The 16,480-nt window shown below is 39.0% G+C and overlaps 1 protein-coding gene across 3 annotated transcripts in view; it reads left to right on the top strand.

Moving 5' to 3' along the window:
• Window positions 1-16,480, top strand: part of NDUFAF1 (NADH:ubiquinone oxidoreductase complex assembly factor 1) — a 38,494-nt gene that overhangs the window by 6,115 nt on the left and 15,899 nt on the right. For all 3 annotated transcript variants that reach the window (XM_077127506.1, XM_077127504.1, XM_077127505.1), the window contains exon 3: window positions 1,733-1,918. In XM_077127506.1, the coding sequence (XP_076983621.1) occupies window positions 1,733-1,918 (186 nt within the window). The remainder of the gene's footprint in view (window positions 1-1,732; window positions 1,919-16,480) is intronic.

The following is a 16,480-nucleotide window of genomic DNA, read 5'->3' as shown; positions in this document are numbered from 1 at the left end:
CTCAAAGGAGCTCTGGTTTCTTTTTTGGCAAATGATATTGGAATCCAAGATTTTGGTTTGCACTGGGTATGTTTGTTGCTACTGTGCTATTACTGCTTCCAGGCCCTCTCAGTGGATAAAACTAGAAAATAAATGTATGCATATTAGCCCATGTATACAAATGTATCTGTAATATTTCTGTATTTGTTCATCTATATATTACACTAAACATGAGTTTGTACTTCTATCTTCCACTATAATCTAGTTCTAGATAGTTAATTTTAGCTTTTCCTTTCTTGCTTATCTGTAACTTCCTCTCTCCAACAGTGAGAAACCTGTCTCCCACCATCCACTATCCATTTTCTTATTAATTCAACCCTGCTATACATGTAAAGCAGTTTCAGAATTTTTAACCTGGAGTCCAAGAGAAACAACTTCATCAACTAGAGTACATTTACGTACGATTTATTTTGCCTTTAGCCTTACAGTTTCCAGTCAAAACATCATTTTCCAAAGTTACTTAGGTCAGCTCCTTTTTGCCCCTGTCCAGCCTGTGGCCTTTTGAGAATTTGCTGACCAGGTATTGTTTCAGGGCTGCCATGGACAGGCTCCCTTGCATGGTCCTGCCAGCCTCTGGATGTTTGCTTGGATATTGTGCTTAAGGAGATAGGCAAATGTCAAGATAAGTATTAGACTCCCTCTCTCCATAGAATAATGATAAAGAAAGGTATGTGTTATGCCTGAGGCAACAAACTATCCATACAAAATATTTTTTTCAGGCTCTGAAAATTTGCAGAATGGATTTGGTCAGTCTAGAGTTGAAAATAATTTTATGGCTAGATACTCACTATGAAATAATGAAAATATTAGATAACATTTATAAGTGTACTCTACCAGTCCTTTACATATATTATGTGTATTACATAATATCTACATATATTATCTCATTCCTGACAACAAACCTGTGAGGTATGATCATCCCATTTTGCAGGTGAGGAATCTGAGGCTTGGTGAGGTTTACTAACTTAAAAGTTACATAGCTAGTAAGTATTAGTTCATATCTCAACACTGGTCTTCTTGAAATCAGGTTACTTCTGGGATTGCTATGAATAAACTCCTTTGGAAACATACACTAAATTCTACTTTTGAAGAGATACAGTATAGATAGTAGTTAAGGACACAGATTTTGGAGTTAAACAGCCCTGGATCTACCACTTATTAACTGAGTGCTCAGTTTTGTAGCTATGAAACAGGGACAGTAATAGTTCCTTTCTCATAAGGTGGTTATGAGAATTAAATGAGATTATGCCCATGAAGTGCTTATGAAGTAGTCAATGAATGATAGCTGTAGTTACTAAATGGCAGCTTTAAAACTTAAGCTGTAGCAATCACCATGTTCTAATTTATGGGAAGGAAGTTGTCATAAAATGGTCCATTCAGAAGCTATTGCTCCATAGGATCAAGGAAGGTAAGTACATACAGTAAGTTACTTCTATTAGCGAACATAAGTGAGTGCCTACCCCATATAAACACTGTCTTTGACCAACCATATTTAGAACATTACCTTAGAAACAGATGCCAGTGTTCTGTGCTAAAATAAGAATAACCTGATTTCTTTGTTTCCATATAGTGGTAGGAAGCCAAAAAAGGCAGAAAAATACCTGGTGAATCCTGATGCTGTTGACTTGATAATGATTTACATTTTGTTAATAGTGGAGAATGAGGTCAAATAACTTTTCTTTTCATACCTCAGGGCCCTTTTGAGAGGAAGAGGTCTTATGACTGGACCCAGTTCAACACTCTGTATCTCCGTGTGCGTGGGGATGGCCGGCCTTGGATGGTGAATATCAGAGAGGACACAGATATAATCCAGCGGAAGAATCAGATGTACAGTTACTTCATGTTCACTCGTGGGGGGCCCTACTGGCAGGAGATCAAGGTAACAGCATAACTGTTTACTGTTTAGAAAAATGAGATATTTTGAGATCATGGTTACACTGTCTTTTTTTCTTTCTTTCAACATTTTTTATTATGAAATACATATGCAAAAACAATAAATTTCAAGGTTCATTATAACAAGTAGTTATAGAACAGATTTCATAGTTTGGTATGGGTTATAGTACAATTTTAAATGTATAATTTTACATTTTTCCTTCTAGCTGCTCTACAACACTGAAGGCTAAACAAAATATCAGTCTAATGATTCAACAGTCATACTCATTTGTTAGCTCCCATCTTCTCTGTTATAACTCCTTCTTTTCCTTTGATCCTTCTCTTTATCTTGGGGTTATTAGGCTATGCCCATTCTAACTTTTTCATATTGGAAAGGGCTATGGACAGTGTGGGGTAGTTGATGTTCTGGAGAGGCTGACCTCTCTGAATTTCAGAATTTACCTGGCCTAGGAACCCATCTGGAGGTTGTAGGTTATTTTGTTTTTTTTTTTTTTTTGCATGGGCAGGCACTGGAAAACAAACCCAGGTCTCTGGCATGGCAGGCGAGAATTCTGCATGCTGAGCCACCATGGCCCACCAATACTTTTTAATGATCTGCTCAACATACGCAGGGATGTATCTGGATGTTACATAAAGCTATACTGAATTTCAAGCCCTCATTCCCATTCTAGGATCCATGTGTTTGGGTTGTTTAAATGAACTGTCCAGACAGGTTGAGTAAGATTATGTGCTACAGAGAATATAGGTTTTGGACAAAATAAAGCTCTTCCTATGGCCTGATAAAAAAGGTGAAGTCCTAAAATACACTGTCCTCCTTACCCCTGTATTCTGATTTTAAGGACTTCCCATTATCTAATTGAAGACTGATCTATTTTTTGGTTTCTTTAACAGTTGTTGTATGTGGCAGTGCTGACTTTCAGAACTGCAGAACTTCTGCTTTGAGTCTTAGGTGTCACACAGGTCCCAAAAGGGACTCAAAGGTGCAGGGAAATACTAGGTTATATGTATACAGCACAGCATCTCAAAATCTAGAAATAACAATTACAGCTCTACACTAAATATGACTGCTATAAGAACTTACAATCTAGGCTCCAATTTTCTTACAAGTATTTTCTAAGAGACCATACAAGATTTATTCTTTTGTTTTTGGCTTATTTTGCAACACTTAATGTCCCCCTGGTTCATTAACCTCGTTTTGTGCCTCACGACTTTGTTCCTTTCTGTCACTGCACAATATTTGATCATATATATATATTCCACAGTTCATCACTCTACTTCTCGGTTCCTTCAGCCACCTCCATCTGTTGGGCATCATATATAATGTCCAAAGGCAAAACAATCCATATCTCACGTTATCCTCACACAGTTGTACAATCATCAACACTCTTAGTTTTAGAAAATTTTCATTGTTCCCAAGAGAAAAATAACCGATAAATACACCCTCACCAAATAAAAAATCCAAACCTCCCCTTAACTCTTGTCCTCCCCCCCCAATTATTTACCCCTGGTATTGCTGTGGTACTGTTGATGTCTGCCTGTTAAATATAGACCATAGCATTCAATAGTAGATTTCCCCCTATACCTTGATATTATTTACTCTCTGTACAAGATTCATGCACTAACTTATTTATATTTGTAGTGTTAATTGGTGGGATACATGGCTCTATACAACTCCTTTATCATGTTCACCTTCAATATGGCAATATTACTTAAAGACCCACTAAAAAAACTTCCTTCATTTCCATCTTTTCCCTTACAATTAAATTCAACCTCATTAGCTAACCATTTACCCATCTGTGCTGGTTTGAAAGTATGTATGTCCCCTAGAAAAGCCATGTTTTAATCTAAATCCCATTTCATAAAGGCAGAGTAACCCCTATTCAATACTGTATGTTTGAAACTGTAATCAGATCATCTCCCTGGAGATGTGATTTAATCAAGAGTGGTTGTTAAGGTGGATTAGGTGACAACATGTCTCCACCCATTTGGGCAGATCTTGATAAATTTCTGGAGTCCTATAAAAGAGGAAACATTTTGGAGAATGAAAAAGAGTCAGAGAGAGCAGAGCAGAACGACATAGCCACGAGAAGCAGAGTCCACCAGCCAGCGACCTTTGGAGATGATAAAGGAAAATCCTTCCTGGGGAACTTCATGAAACAGGAAGCCAGGAGAAGAAGCTAGCAGATGATGCTGTGTTCGCCATGTGCCCTTGCAGATTAGAGAGGAGCCCTGACTGTGTTCAACATTTGCCTTTCCAGATGAGAGAGAAAGTCTGCCTGTGTTTGCCATGTGCCTTGTCACTTGAGGGAGAAACCCTGAACTTCATCAGCCTTTTTGAACCAAGGTATCTTTCCCTGGATGCCTTAGATTGGACATTTCTATACATTTGTTTTTTTAAAAATTTTTTATTAATTAAAAAAAAAATTACAAGAAACACAAACATTCCCAACACATACACTCAGCAATTTACAATATCATCACATAGTTGCATATTCATCATCATGATCATTTCCCAGAACATTGGCATCAATTCAGAAAAAGAAATAAAAAGACAACAGAAAAATATAACAAAGAAAAAAATTTTTACATGCCATACCCCTTACTGATCCCTTTCATTGATCACTAGCATTTCAAACTAAATCTATTTTAACATTTGTTCCCCCTATTATTTATTTTTATTCCATATGTTCCTCTCATCTATTGACAAGGTAGATAAAAGGAGCATCAGACACAAGGTTTTCACAATCACACAGTCACGTTGTGAAAGCTGTATCATTATAAAATCATCATCAAGAAACATGGCTCCTGGAACACAGCTCTACATTTTCAGGCAGTTCCCTCCAGCCTCTCCATTACATCTTGGATGACAAGGTGATATCTACTTAATGCATAAGAATAACCTCCAGGATAACCTCTCAACTCTGTTTGTTGTGGATTTTTCCGGGTTTTCGACGTATAGTATCATATCGTCTACAAACAGTGATAGTTTTACTTCTTCCTTTCCAATTTTGATGCCTTGTATTTCTTTTTCTTGTCTAATTGCTCTGGCTAGAACCTCCAACACAATGTTGAATAATAGTGGTGATAGTGGACATCCTTGTCTTGTTCCTGATCTTAGGGGGAAAGTTTTCAATTTTTCCCCATTGAGGATGATATTAGCTGTGGGTTTTTCATATATTCCCTCTATCATTTTAAGGAAGTTCCCTTGTATTCCTATCCTTTGAAGTGTTTTCAACAGGAAAGGATGTTGAATCTTGTCAAATGCCTTCTCTGCATCAATTGAGATGATCATGTGATATTTCTGCTTTGATTTGTTGATATGGTGTATTACATTAATTGATTTTCTTATGTTGAACCATCCTTGCATACCTGGGATGAATCCTACTTGGTCATGATGTATAATTCTTTTAATGTGTTGTTGGATACGATTTGCTAGAATTTTATTGAGGATTTTTGCATCTATATTCATTAGAGAGATTGGCCTGTAGTTTTCTTTTTTTTGTAATATCTTTGCCTGGTTTTGGTATGAGGGTGATGTTGGCTTCATAGAATGAATTAGGTAGTTTTCCCTCCACTTCGATTTTTTTGAAGAGTTTGAGGAGAGTTGGTACTAATTCTTTCTGGAATGTTTGATAGAATTCAGATGTGAAGCCGTCTGGTCCTGGACTTTTCTTTTTAGGAAGATTTTGAATGACTGATTCAATTTCTTTACTTGTGATTGGTTTGTTGAGGTCATCTATGTCTTCTTGAGTCAAAGTTGGTTCTTCATGTCTTTCCAGGAACCCGTCCATTTCCTCTAAATTGTTGTATTTATTAGCGTAAAGTTGTTCATAGTATCCTGTTATTACCTCCTTTATTTCTGTGAGGTCAGTAGTTATGTCTCCTCTTCCGTTTCTGATCTTATTTATTTGCATCCTCTCTCTTCTTCTTCTTGTCAGTCTTGCTAAGGGCCCATCAATCTTATTGATTTTCTCATAGAACCAACTTCTGGTCTTATTGATTTTCTCTATTGTTTTCATGTTTTCAATTTCATTTATTTCTGCTCTAATCTTTGTTATTTCTTTCCATTTGCTTGCTTTGGGATTAGTTTGCTGTTCTTTCTCCAGTTCTTCCAAGTGGACAGTTAATTCCTGCATTTTTGCCTTTTCTTCTTTTGTGATATAGGCATTTAGAGCAATAAATTTCCCTCTTAGCACTGCCTTTGCTGCGTCCCATAAGTTTTGATATGTTGTGTTTTCGTTTTCATTCGCCTCGAGGTATTTGCTAATTTCTCTAGCAATTCCTTCTTTGACCCACTCGTTGTTTAGGAGTGTGTTGTTGAGCCTCCACGTATTTATGAATTTTCTGGCACTCCGCCTATTATTGATTTCCAACTTCATTCCTTTATGATCCGAGAAAGTGTTGTGTATGATTTCAATCTTTTTAAATTTGTTGAGACTTGCTTTGTGACCCAGCATATGGTCTATCTTTGAGAATGATCCATGAGCACTTGAAAAAAAGGTGTATCCTGCTGTTGTGGGATGTAATGTCCTATAAATGTCTGTTAAGTCTAGGTCATTTATAGTAATATTCAGATTCTCTATTTCTTTATTGATCCTCTGTCTAGATGTTCTGTCCATTGATGAGAGTGGTGAATGGAAGTCTCCAACTATTATGGTATATGAGTCTATTTCCCTTTTCAGTGTTTGCAGTGTATTCCTCACGTATTTTGGGGCATTCTGGTTCTGTGCGTAAATATTTATGATTGTTATGTCTTCTTGTTTAATTGTTCCTTTTATTAGTATATAGTGTCCTTCTTTGTCTCTTTTAACTGTTTTACATTTGAAGTCTAATTTGTTGGATATTAGTATAGCCACTCCTGCTCTTTTCTGGTTGTTATTTGCATGAAATATCTTTTCCCAACCTTTCACTTTCAACCTATGTTTATCTTTGGGTCTAAGATGTGTTTCCTGTAGACAGCATATAGAAGGATCCTGTTTTTTAATCCATTCTGCCAATCTATGTCTTTTGATTGGGGAATTCAGTCCATTGACATTTAGTGTTATTACTGTTTGAATAACATTTTCCTCTAACATTTTGCCTTTTGTATTATATATATCATATCTGATTTTCCTTCTTTCTACACTCTTCTCCATACCTCTCTCTTCTGTCTTTTTGATTCTGACTCTAGTGCTCCCTTTAGTATTTCTTGCAGAGCTGGTCTCTTGGTCACAAATTCTCTCAGTGACTTTTTGTCTGAGAATGTTTTAATTTCTCCCTCATTTTTGAAGAACAATTTTGCTGGATATAGGAGTCTTGGTTGGCAGTTTTTCTCTTTTAGTAATTTAAATATATCATCCCACTGTCTTCTAGCTTCCATGGTTTCTGCTGAGAAATCTACACATAGTCTTATTGGGTTTCCCTTGTATGTGATGGATTGTTTTTCTCTTGCTGCTTTCAAGATCCTCTCTTTCTCTTTGACCTCTGACATTCTAACTAGTAAGTGTCTTGGAGAATGCCTATTTGGGTCTAATCTCTTTGGGGTGCGCTGCACTTCATGGATCTGTAATTTTAGGTGTTTCATAAGGGTTGGGAAATTTTCAGTGATAATTTCTTCCATTAGTTTTTCTCCTCCTTTTCCCTTCTCTTCTCCTTCTGGGACACCCACAACACATATATTTGTGCGGTTCAAATTGTCCTTGAGTTCCCTGATACCCTGTTCAAATTTTTCCATTCTTTTCCCGATAGTTTCTGTTTCTTTTTGGAATTCAGATGTTCCATCCTCCAAATCACTAATTCTATCTTCTGTCTCTTTAAATCTATCATTATAGGTATCCATTGTTTTTTCCATCTTTTCTACTTTATCCTTCACTTCCATAAGTTCTGTGATTTGTTTTTTCAGTTTTTCTATTTCTTCTTTATGTTTAACCCATGTCCTCTTCATGTCCTCCCTCAATTTATCGATTTCATTTTTGAAGAGGTTTTCCATTTCTGTTCGTATATTCAGCATTAGTTGTCTCAGCTCTTGTATCTCATTTGAACTATTGGTTTGTTCCTTTGACTGAGCCATATTCTCAATCTTTTGAGCATGGACCGTTATCTTCTGCTGCTGGCGTCTGGGTATTTAGTCAGATTTCCCTGGGTGTCGGACCCAACAAGGTTGTAAGATTTTTCTGTGAAATCTCTGGGTTCTGTTTTTCTTATCCTTCCCAGTAGGTGGCGCTCGTGGCACATGTTTGTCTCACGTGTTTGGAATGGATCCCCCCGGTCACCGATCTCCGTGGCCTGGGGATTTCCGATCCAATTCTCTCCGTTGGTTCAGGGGCCGCGCGTGGTGGGGGCGTCAGCCGCCGCGGCTTGAGGGGACCCTGTGGCTGGTCGCCAGCCGCAGCAGGCCCGGGGAATTCGCCACTGGACCAGGAAGTCGCCCGCGGGGAAGGGGCGTCGGTCACCGGCCGCCGCGGCCTGGGGAATTCCCTACCGGACCAGGAAGCCACCCGCGGTGGGGGCCACCGCGGCTTGGATAGCCCTCTGATCCGAGACTCGTAGCCGCGGACTCGAAGCCGAGACTCGAAGCCGCCTGCAAAAGAGGGGCGCCGGCCGCCTCGGCTTGGGAAACTTGCCTCTCCGAGACTCTCTGCCGGCCCGGGAAGGAGGGAGGGAGTAGCTCCGGCCGCCGCAGCTGCCGCTGCTCGGGAAATCGTGCGCCACTCGGGGATCTCACCGCAGCCGAGTCTCGCAGTCAGACTAGCCAGTCCAGACTGGGGTACGCTGTGTGTCCATTCCCTGCCGTAGCCCCGGGAGCTGTTCTGCACTGTTTCAGTTCACCTAGTAGTTGCTTTGGAGGAGGAAGAACTAAGACGCACGTACCTTACTAAGCCGCCATCTTGGCCCCGGCCTCAACTCTGTTTGGAATCTCTCAGCCATTGACACTTTGTCTCATTTCACTCTTCCCCCTTTTGGTTGAGAAGGTTTTCTCAATCCTTTGATGCTAAGTCTCAGCTCATTCTAGGGTTTTTCTCAATCCCTTGATGCTGAATCTCAGCTCATTCTGGGATTTCTGTCCCACATTGCCAGGAAGGTCCACACCCCTGGTAGTCATGTCCCACATAAACAGGGGGAGGGTGGTGAGTCTGCTTGCTGTGTTGCCTGGAGAGAGAGGCCACATCTGAGCAACAAAAGAGGTTCTCTTGGGGTGACTCTTAGGCTTAATTTTAAGTAGGCTTGACCTATCCCCTGTGGGGTTAAGTTTCATATGAACAAACCCCAAGACTGGGGGCTCAGCCTATAGCTTTGGTTGTCCACACTGTTTGTGAGAATATTAAGAATTCGATTTGGGGAAGTTGAGTTTTCCCCCCTTCTCACCATTCCCCGAAGGGGACTTTGCAAATACTTTTCCACTCACTGATCAGATTGCTCTGGGATTCATCATGGCATCACCTGGACAAACCAACAAAATCTCACGCCTTATAGATTTGTTTTAATTGGGACATCTTCTCAGCCTTGGAACTGTAAACTAGTATCTGATTAAATTCTCCTTTTACAAAGCCGTTCTGTTTCTGGTATATTGCATTCTGGCAGCTAGCAAACTAGAACACCATCTCCAGCTTTTTGTATGCATCTCTAGGTCCCCTAAATTATAAGCCTCTGAGTTTACATTTACCAGGGTCATAATAGCAAAATCATCCAGTATCTATCCTTTTGTGCCTGACTTATTTCACTCAGCATTATGTCCTCAAGGCTCATCCACATTGTCATAGATTTTTGGACCTCATTTCAGTCTTACTGCTGCATAATATTCCATCATATGTATATACCACATTTTGTTTATCCACTTGTCTGTTGATGGGCACTTGGATCATTTCCATCTTTTGGCAGTTGTGAAAAGTGCCACTTTGAACATCAATGTGCAAATATCTGTCTGTGTCACTGCTTTCAGCACTTCTGTGTATATATCAAGTAGTGGTATTGCCAGGCCGTAGTGCAACTCGATATTTAGTTTTGTGAGGAACTGCCAAACTGTCTTCCACAGCAGCTGTACCATATACATTCCCATGAGTGCATCAGTGTTCCAGTCCCTCCACATGTTCTCCAACATTTGTAGTTTTCTATTTGTTTACAGCAGCCATTCTTTTAGGTGTGAGGTGAAATCTCATTGTAGTCTTCATTAGCATTTCCCTTATAGCTTATGAAGATGAGCATTTCTTCATGTGCTTTTTAGCCATTTGTATTTGCTCTTTGGAAGAACGTGTATTCATATCCTTTTGTTTTTGAGTTGTATAATTTCTTTATGTACTCAGGATATCAAAACTCAATATGTCCCATTGAGTTGGCTGCCTCTTCACCTTTTTGACAAAGTCCTATGAGGCACAGAGGCTTTTGAATTTAAGGAGTTCCCATTTATTTATTTCTTTCATTGCTTGTGCTCTGGGTGTAAAGTTTAGGAAGCTACCTCCCATTACTAGATCTTGAATATGTTTCCTTATATTTTCTTCTAGGAATTTTATGGTACTGGCTCTTATATTTAGGTTTTTAATTCATTTTGAATTAATTTTTGTATAGAGTGTAAGGTAAGGGTCCTCTTTTATCTTTCAGCCATTGCTATCCAGTTCTCCCATGCCTATTTATAGACTGTTTTGTCCCAGTGTCAGAGGATTTGGGGGCTGTTTTAGTTTGTAAGCGGTCAGAATGCGATATACCAGAAATGGAATGGCTTTTATAAAGGGGAATTTATTAATTTGCAAGTTTTCAGTTTTAAGGCCATGAAAATGTCCAAATTAAGGCAAGGCTATAAAAATGTACAGATTAAGGCATCTAGGAAAAGATACCTTGGTTCATGAAGGCTGATGATGTTCAGGGTTTCGCTTTCAGCTGGGAGGGCACATGGCAATGTCTACTAGCTTTCTCTCCCATTTTATAAGGCTTCCCCAGGGGCATTTTCCTTCTGCTCTAAAGGTGGTTGTGTGGGATCTGTTGGTTCTGGTGGCTGTAAATCTTTTCCCAAAATGTTTCCCTCTTAAAAGGCTTCAGTAAGCAAGCCCACCTTGAATGGGTGGAGATGCGTCTCCATGGAAACCGTCTAATCAAAGGTTACCATCCATGATTGGGCAGGTCACATTTCCTTGGAAACAATGAAAAAAGGTCCTACCCAGCTATATTGAGTAAGGATTCAGGGACATAGCATTTCTGGGGTACACAACAGATTCATACGGGCACAGGGGCCTTATTGAAGATCAGTTGACTGTAGATTTGGTGGTCTATCTCTGTACTCTCGATTCGATTCCAGTGGTCAATACATCTATCTTTGTGCCAGTAACATACTGATTTGATCACTGTGGTTTTATAGTAAGCTTTTTTTTTTTTTTTTTTTTTTTTTAAGGAAAGACAGAGAGAAGGAAGGAAGGAAGAAAGGGAAACATCTTTAAACACTTTCTTGTTTTTATTGTATTTTGTTTCTCCGTTTTTGTTACATGGGCTGGGGCCGGGAATCGAACCGAGGTCCTCCGGCATAGCAGGCAAGCACTTTGCCCGCTGAGCCACCGCGGCCCGCCCTATATAGTAAGCTTTAAAGTCAGGAAATTAGTCCTTCCACTTCACTCTTCTTTTTTAGGTTATCTTTAGCTATTTGAAGTCTTTCTTTTTCACTTCCAAATAAATTTGATAACTAGCTTTTCTAAGTCTTCAAGGTAGGTTGATGGAATTTTGATTGGTATTGCACTGAATCTGTAGATCATTTTGGGTGGAACTGACATCTTAATGACGTTCATAATGAGCATGGAATGTCTTTCTACTTACTTATGTCTTCTTTGACTTCTTTTAGCAATGTATTTTTGTTTTCTGCGTACAGGTCCTTGATATCCCTGATTATATTATTCCTAGATATTTGATTCTTTTGGTTGCTATTTTGAATGGAATTTTGTCCTTTATTGTCTCCTCAATTAGGTCGTTACCTGTGTCTAGAAATGTTACTGATTTTTATACATTAATCTTGTAACCCACCAATTTTCTGAATTTATTAGCGCTAGTAGCTTTGTCATAGATTTCTCAGGGTTTTCCAAGTATAGGATCGTGTCGTCTACAAATAATGAAAACTTTACTTCTTCCTTTCCTATTTGGATTCCTTTTCTTTTTTTCTCCTGGCTGATTGCTGTAGCTAGGACTTCTTGTACAATGTTGTATAATAGTGGGCATCCTTGTCTCATTCCTGATCTTAGAGGAAATGCTTTCAATCTCTCTGTGTTAAGTATGATGCTGGCTATGGATTTTTCATATATGCCCTCAATGATATTAAAGAAGTTCCTTTAATTCCTACCTTTTGAAGTGTGTTTATCAGAAAAGGATGCTGAATTTTGTTGAATACTTTTTCAGCATCAATTAATACGATCATGTGATTTTTCCTTTTCAATTTGTGCAGTAGTTAGGTTTAGGTGTCAACTTGGCCAGGTGATGATGCCCCCTTGTTCTGTTTCTGTTGCCTTAAATCATCAGTATGTGAAGTTCATCTATGGCTGATTACACTTGTAGTGGTCCACAATGAGTGAAGTTTAATTTAATTAGCTGGAGGCTTAAAAGAAAGAGGTCAGAAGTAAGCTCAGTAGCTCAGCATACATCATCACAGCTCTCGCAGCTCAGCCCAGACTTTTGGAGATACAGAATCACCTCAGTGAAAGCCACTGGAACCCAGAAGCCAGAGAGAAGTCCAACAGACATCGTCATGTGCCTTTCCATGTAACAAAGAACATCAGATGAAAGTTAGCTGCCTTTCCTCTGAAGAACTATAAATTTTCAACTAAATAAATCTCTTCATTAAAAGCTGATCCATCTCTGGTGTGTTATATTATGGCAGCTTTGGCAGACTAAAACTATTTGTTAATGTACTGTGTTACATTGATTGATTTTCTTATGTTGAACCACCCTTGCATTCCTGGTATAAACCTTAGTTGGTCATGATGTAACATTCTTTTAATGTGTTGTTGGTTTTCATCTGCTAGTATTTTGTTCAGAATTTTGCATCTATGTTCGTTAGGGAGATTGGTTTGTAGTTTTCCTTTCTCGTTGTGTCTTTATCCATTTTTGGCATTACAGTGATATTAGCTTCATAAAATTAGTAAGATAGCATTTCCTTTTTCCTCAGTTTTTTTTGGAAGAGTTTGAACAGGATTGGCATTATGGAATGTTTTTCTGGAACATTTCTGGAACAAACTTTCTGGAATGTTTGATAAAATTCTCTTATGAAGCCTTCTGGTCCTGAGCTTTTCTTTGTAGGAAGGTTTTTTTGTCTTTTAATTTTTTTAAACATAACAACATACAAATACTAACATTCTTATATGATCATTCCATTCTTGGTATATAATCAATAACTCACAATATCATCACATAGTTGTATATTCATCACCGTGATCATTTCTTAGAACATTTGCATCAATTCAGAAAAAGAAATAAAAAGAAAAAAGAAAAATCTCATGCATACCATACCCCTTACCCCTCCCTTTCATTGATCACTAGCATTTCAATCTACTAAATTTATGTTAACATTTATTCCCCCTATTATTTATTTATTTTTGATCCATGTGTTTTACTCGCCTGCCATAAGGTAGATAAAAGGAGCATCAGACACAAGGTTTTCACAATCAAACAGTCACACTGCAAAAGCTGTATCATTATACCATCATCCTCAAGAAACATGGCTACTGGAACAAAGCTCTATATTTTTAGGCAGTTCCCTCCAGCCTCTCCATTACATCTTGACTAACAAAGTGATATCTATTTAATGCGTAAGAATAAACCTCCAGGATAACCTCTCGACTCTGTTTGGAATCTCTCAGCCATTGACGCTTTATTTTGTCACATTTTGCTCTTCCCCCTTTTGGTTGAGAAGCTTTTCTTAATCACTTGATGCTGAGTCCCAGCTCATTCTAGGATTTCTGTCCCGTGTTACCAGGAAGGTCCACACCCCTGGGAGTCATGTCCCATGTAGAGAGGGGGAGGGTGGTGAGTTTGCTTGTTGTTTTGGCTGAGAGAGAGGCCACATCTGAGCAACAGAAGAGGTTCTCTTGGGGGTGACTCTTAGGCCTAATTTTAAGTAGGCTTAGCCTGTCCTTTGTGGGGTTAATTTTCATATGAACAACCCCCAAGATTGGGGGCTCAGCCTGTTGCTTTGGTTGTCCCCACTTCTTGTGAGAATATCAAAAATTCTCCACGTGGGGAAGTTGAATTTTCCCCCTTTTCTCACCATTCCCCCAAGGGGACTTTGCAAATACTTTTTTATTCACTGTTCAATCACTCTGGGTCCCCCCCCCCCTTTTTTTCTATACCCCTTGCCACTCTCTTTCATTGATCACTAGCATTTCACTCTACTAAAGTTATTTAACATTTGTTCCCCAAATTATTTATTTTTAATCCATATGTTTTACTCATCTGCCCATACCGTAGATGAAAGGAGCATCAGGCACAAGGTTTTCACAATCACTCAGTCACATTGTGAAAGCTGTTACCATTATACAATCATCTTCAAGAAACATGGCTACTGGAACACAGTTGTGCATTTTCAGGCACTTCCCTGTAGCCTCTTCAATATACCTTAACTCAAAAGTTCATATCTATATAATGTGTAAGAATAACCTCCAGGATCACCTCACGAGTCTGTTTGAAATTTCTCAGCCACTGACACTTTATTTTGCCTTATTTCTCTCTTCCCCTTTTTGGTCAAGAAGGTTTTCTGAATCTCTTGATGCTGAGTCCCAACTCATTCTAGGATTTCTGTCCCACATTGCCAGGAAGGTTTACACCCTGGGAGTCATGTCCCATGTAGAGAGGTGGAGAGCAGTGAGTTTGCTTGTCATGTTGGCTGAGAGAGAGAGCCACAAAAGAGGTTCTCTGGGGGGTGAGTCTTAGGCTTAATTGTAAGTAGGCTTAGCCTATCCTTTGTGAGGATCAGTTTCATATGAACAAACCCCAAGATTGAGGCCTCCGCCTATTGCTTTGGTTGTCCCCACTGCTTGTGAGAATGTCAGGAATTCTCCACATGGGGAAGCTGAATTTTCCCCCTTTCTTGCCATTCTCCCAAGGGAACTTTGCAAAAACCTTTTTATTCACTGTTCAGATCACTCTGGGATTTATCGGGGCATCAGTCTGGACAAACTGTAGGAAGGTTTTTAATGACTGATTTCATCTCTTTACTTGTGATTGGTTTGTTGAGATTTTCTGTTTCTTCTTGAGTCAATATAGGTGTTTCTAGGAATTTGTCCATTTCATCTAAGTTGTCTAATTTGGTGGCACATAGTTGTTCATAATATTCGCTTATCTTCCCAGAACTTGGCAATCTTATTTTGTAAAAGAGAGGATGAAGATTTGAGAAAGTAAGTAGTGTTAACCTGTAGGAAAGTAAGAGGAAATTCAGGGAGACAGGGCAAAATCAGGTGATCAACTCATTAAACTCAAAAGCAGATCCTCTGTGTGAATAAAACGGTTTAAAAATGAACAGAGAGATACAAGTGCTGGAGAAAATGTGAAGAGAGAGATGTATTTATTCAGTGTTGGTAGGGAAGCAGAGTGGTGCAGCATCTCTGGAAAACAGTGTAGTGGCTCCACAGGAGATTAGAGGTGTGTTTGCCATATGAACCTGCAAACCTGTTGGCTAGGTGTATACCTGGAGGAACTGAGAGTGGTTTTGTACAACCTATTGTACAAATGGACATTTGCACACTGGTGTTTATGGTGGCAGTGTTCATGATTTGCAATGAATAGAAATGGCTGAAGGATTCATTGACTGAGCAATGGAAATGGGAACTGTGGTGTATAAATACAGTGTGTACTGAGCAGCTACAAGAATGAAGTTGTGAGGCATGCAATAGGTGAGTGAACTTTGAGGACAGTATGTTGAATGAAATGTCAGAAACAAAAAGACAAATATTATCATGCCTTTCTCATATGGACTAACTATAATATATAAACAGATCCCCGTTTTCTTTATATCAAATGCCTAGGAACAAAAACTAAGATGACCCCACCCAAAAACCCTAAAGTAGTGTCATCCTGGATTCTTCTCTTCCTTGATCCATATCCAAACTATTAGCAAAGTCATGTGACTTCTATTTCCAAAATATGCTTAAACTTGAGTACTTCTAGTCATATCTTCTACTCTTATTCTAGTCCTGGCCGTTGGACAGCATATTCGTTATTGGTTTCCCTATTTATTCACTTGCCCCTCTACTCACCCCTAAAGTCCACTCTCTGCACAGCAGTCAGGGTGATCTTTTAAAAACATAATTTAGAATACACCACTCATAAGCTTAAAATCTTCCAGTGGTTTCCCTTTTCTGTTTGTTAAGCTCAAAAACTTATTTCCATTTCCTGGCCCTTGTACTTCGTGTTATGTCTGCTTGGAATGCTGGTAGTGTAATTGCTGGATCATATGACAATTCAGTACTTACCTTCCTCACGATCTGCCAAACTGTCTTCCATAGTGGCTGTAACATTTTACATTTCCACCAGCAATGAATTAGTGTTCCTATTTCTCCACGTCCTCTCCAACACTTGTAGTTTTGCATTTTTTTAAATCGTGGCCATT

Source organism: Tamandua tetradactyla, chromosome 14 (genome assembly GCF_023851605.1).
Source record: "Tamandua tetradactyla isolate mTamTet1 chromosome 14, mTamTet1.pri, whole genome shotgun sequence".
NCBI classification, from domain to species: Eukaryota; Metazoa; Chordata; class Mammalia; order Pilosa; family Myrmecophagidae; genus Tamandua; species Tamandua tetradactyla.
The sequence above is the reverse complement of the archived record's forward strand: the minus strand, read 5'-3'. Positions and strand labels throughout refer to the sequence as shown.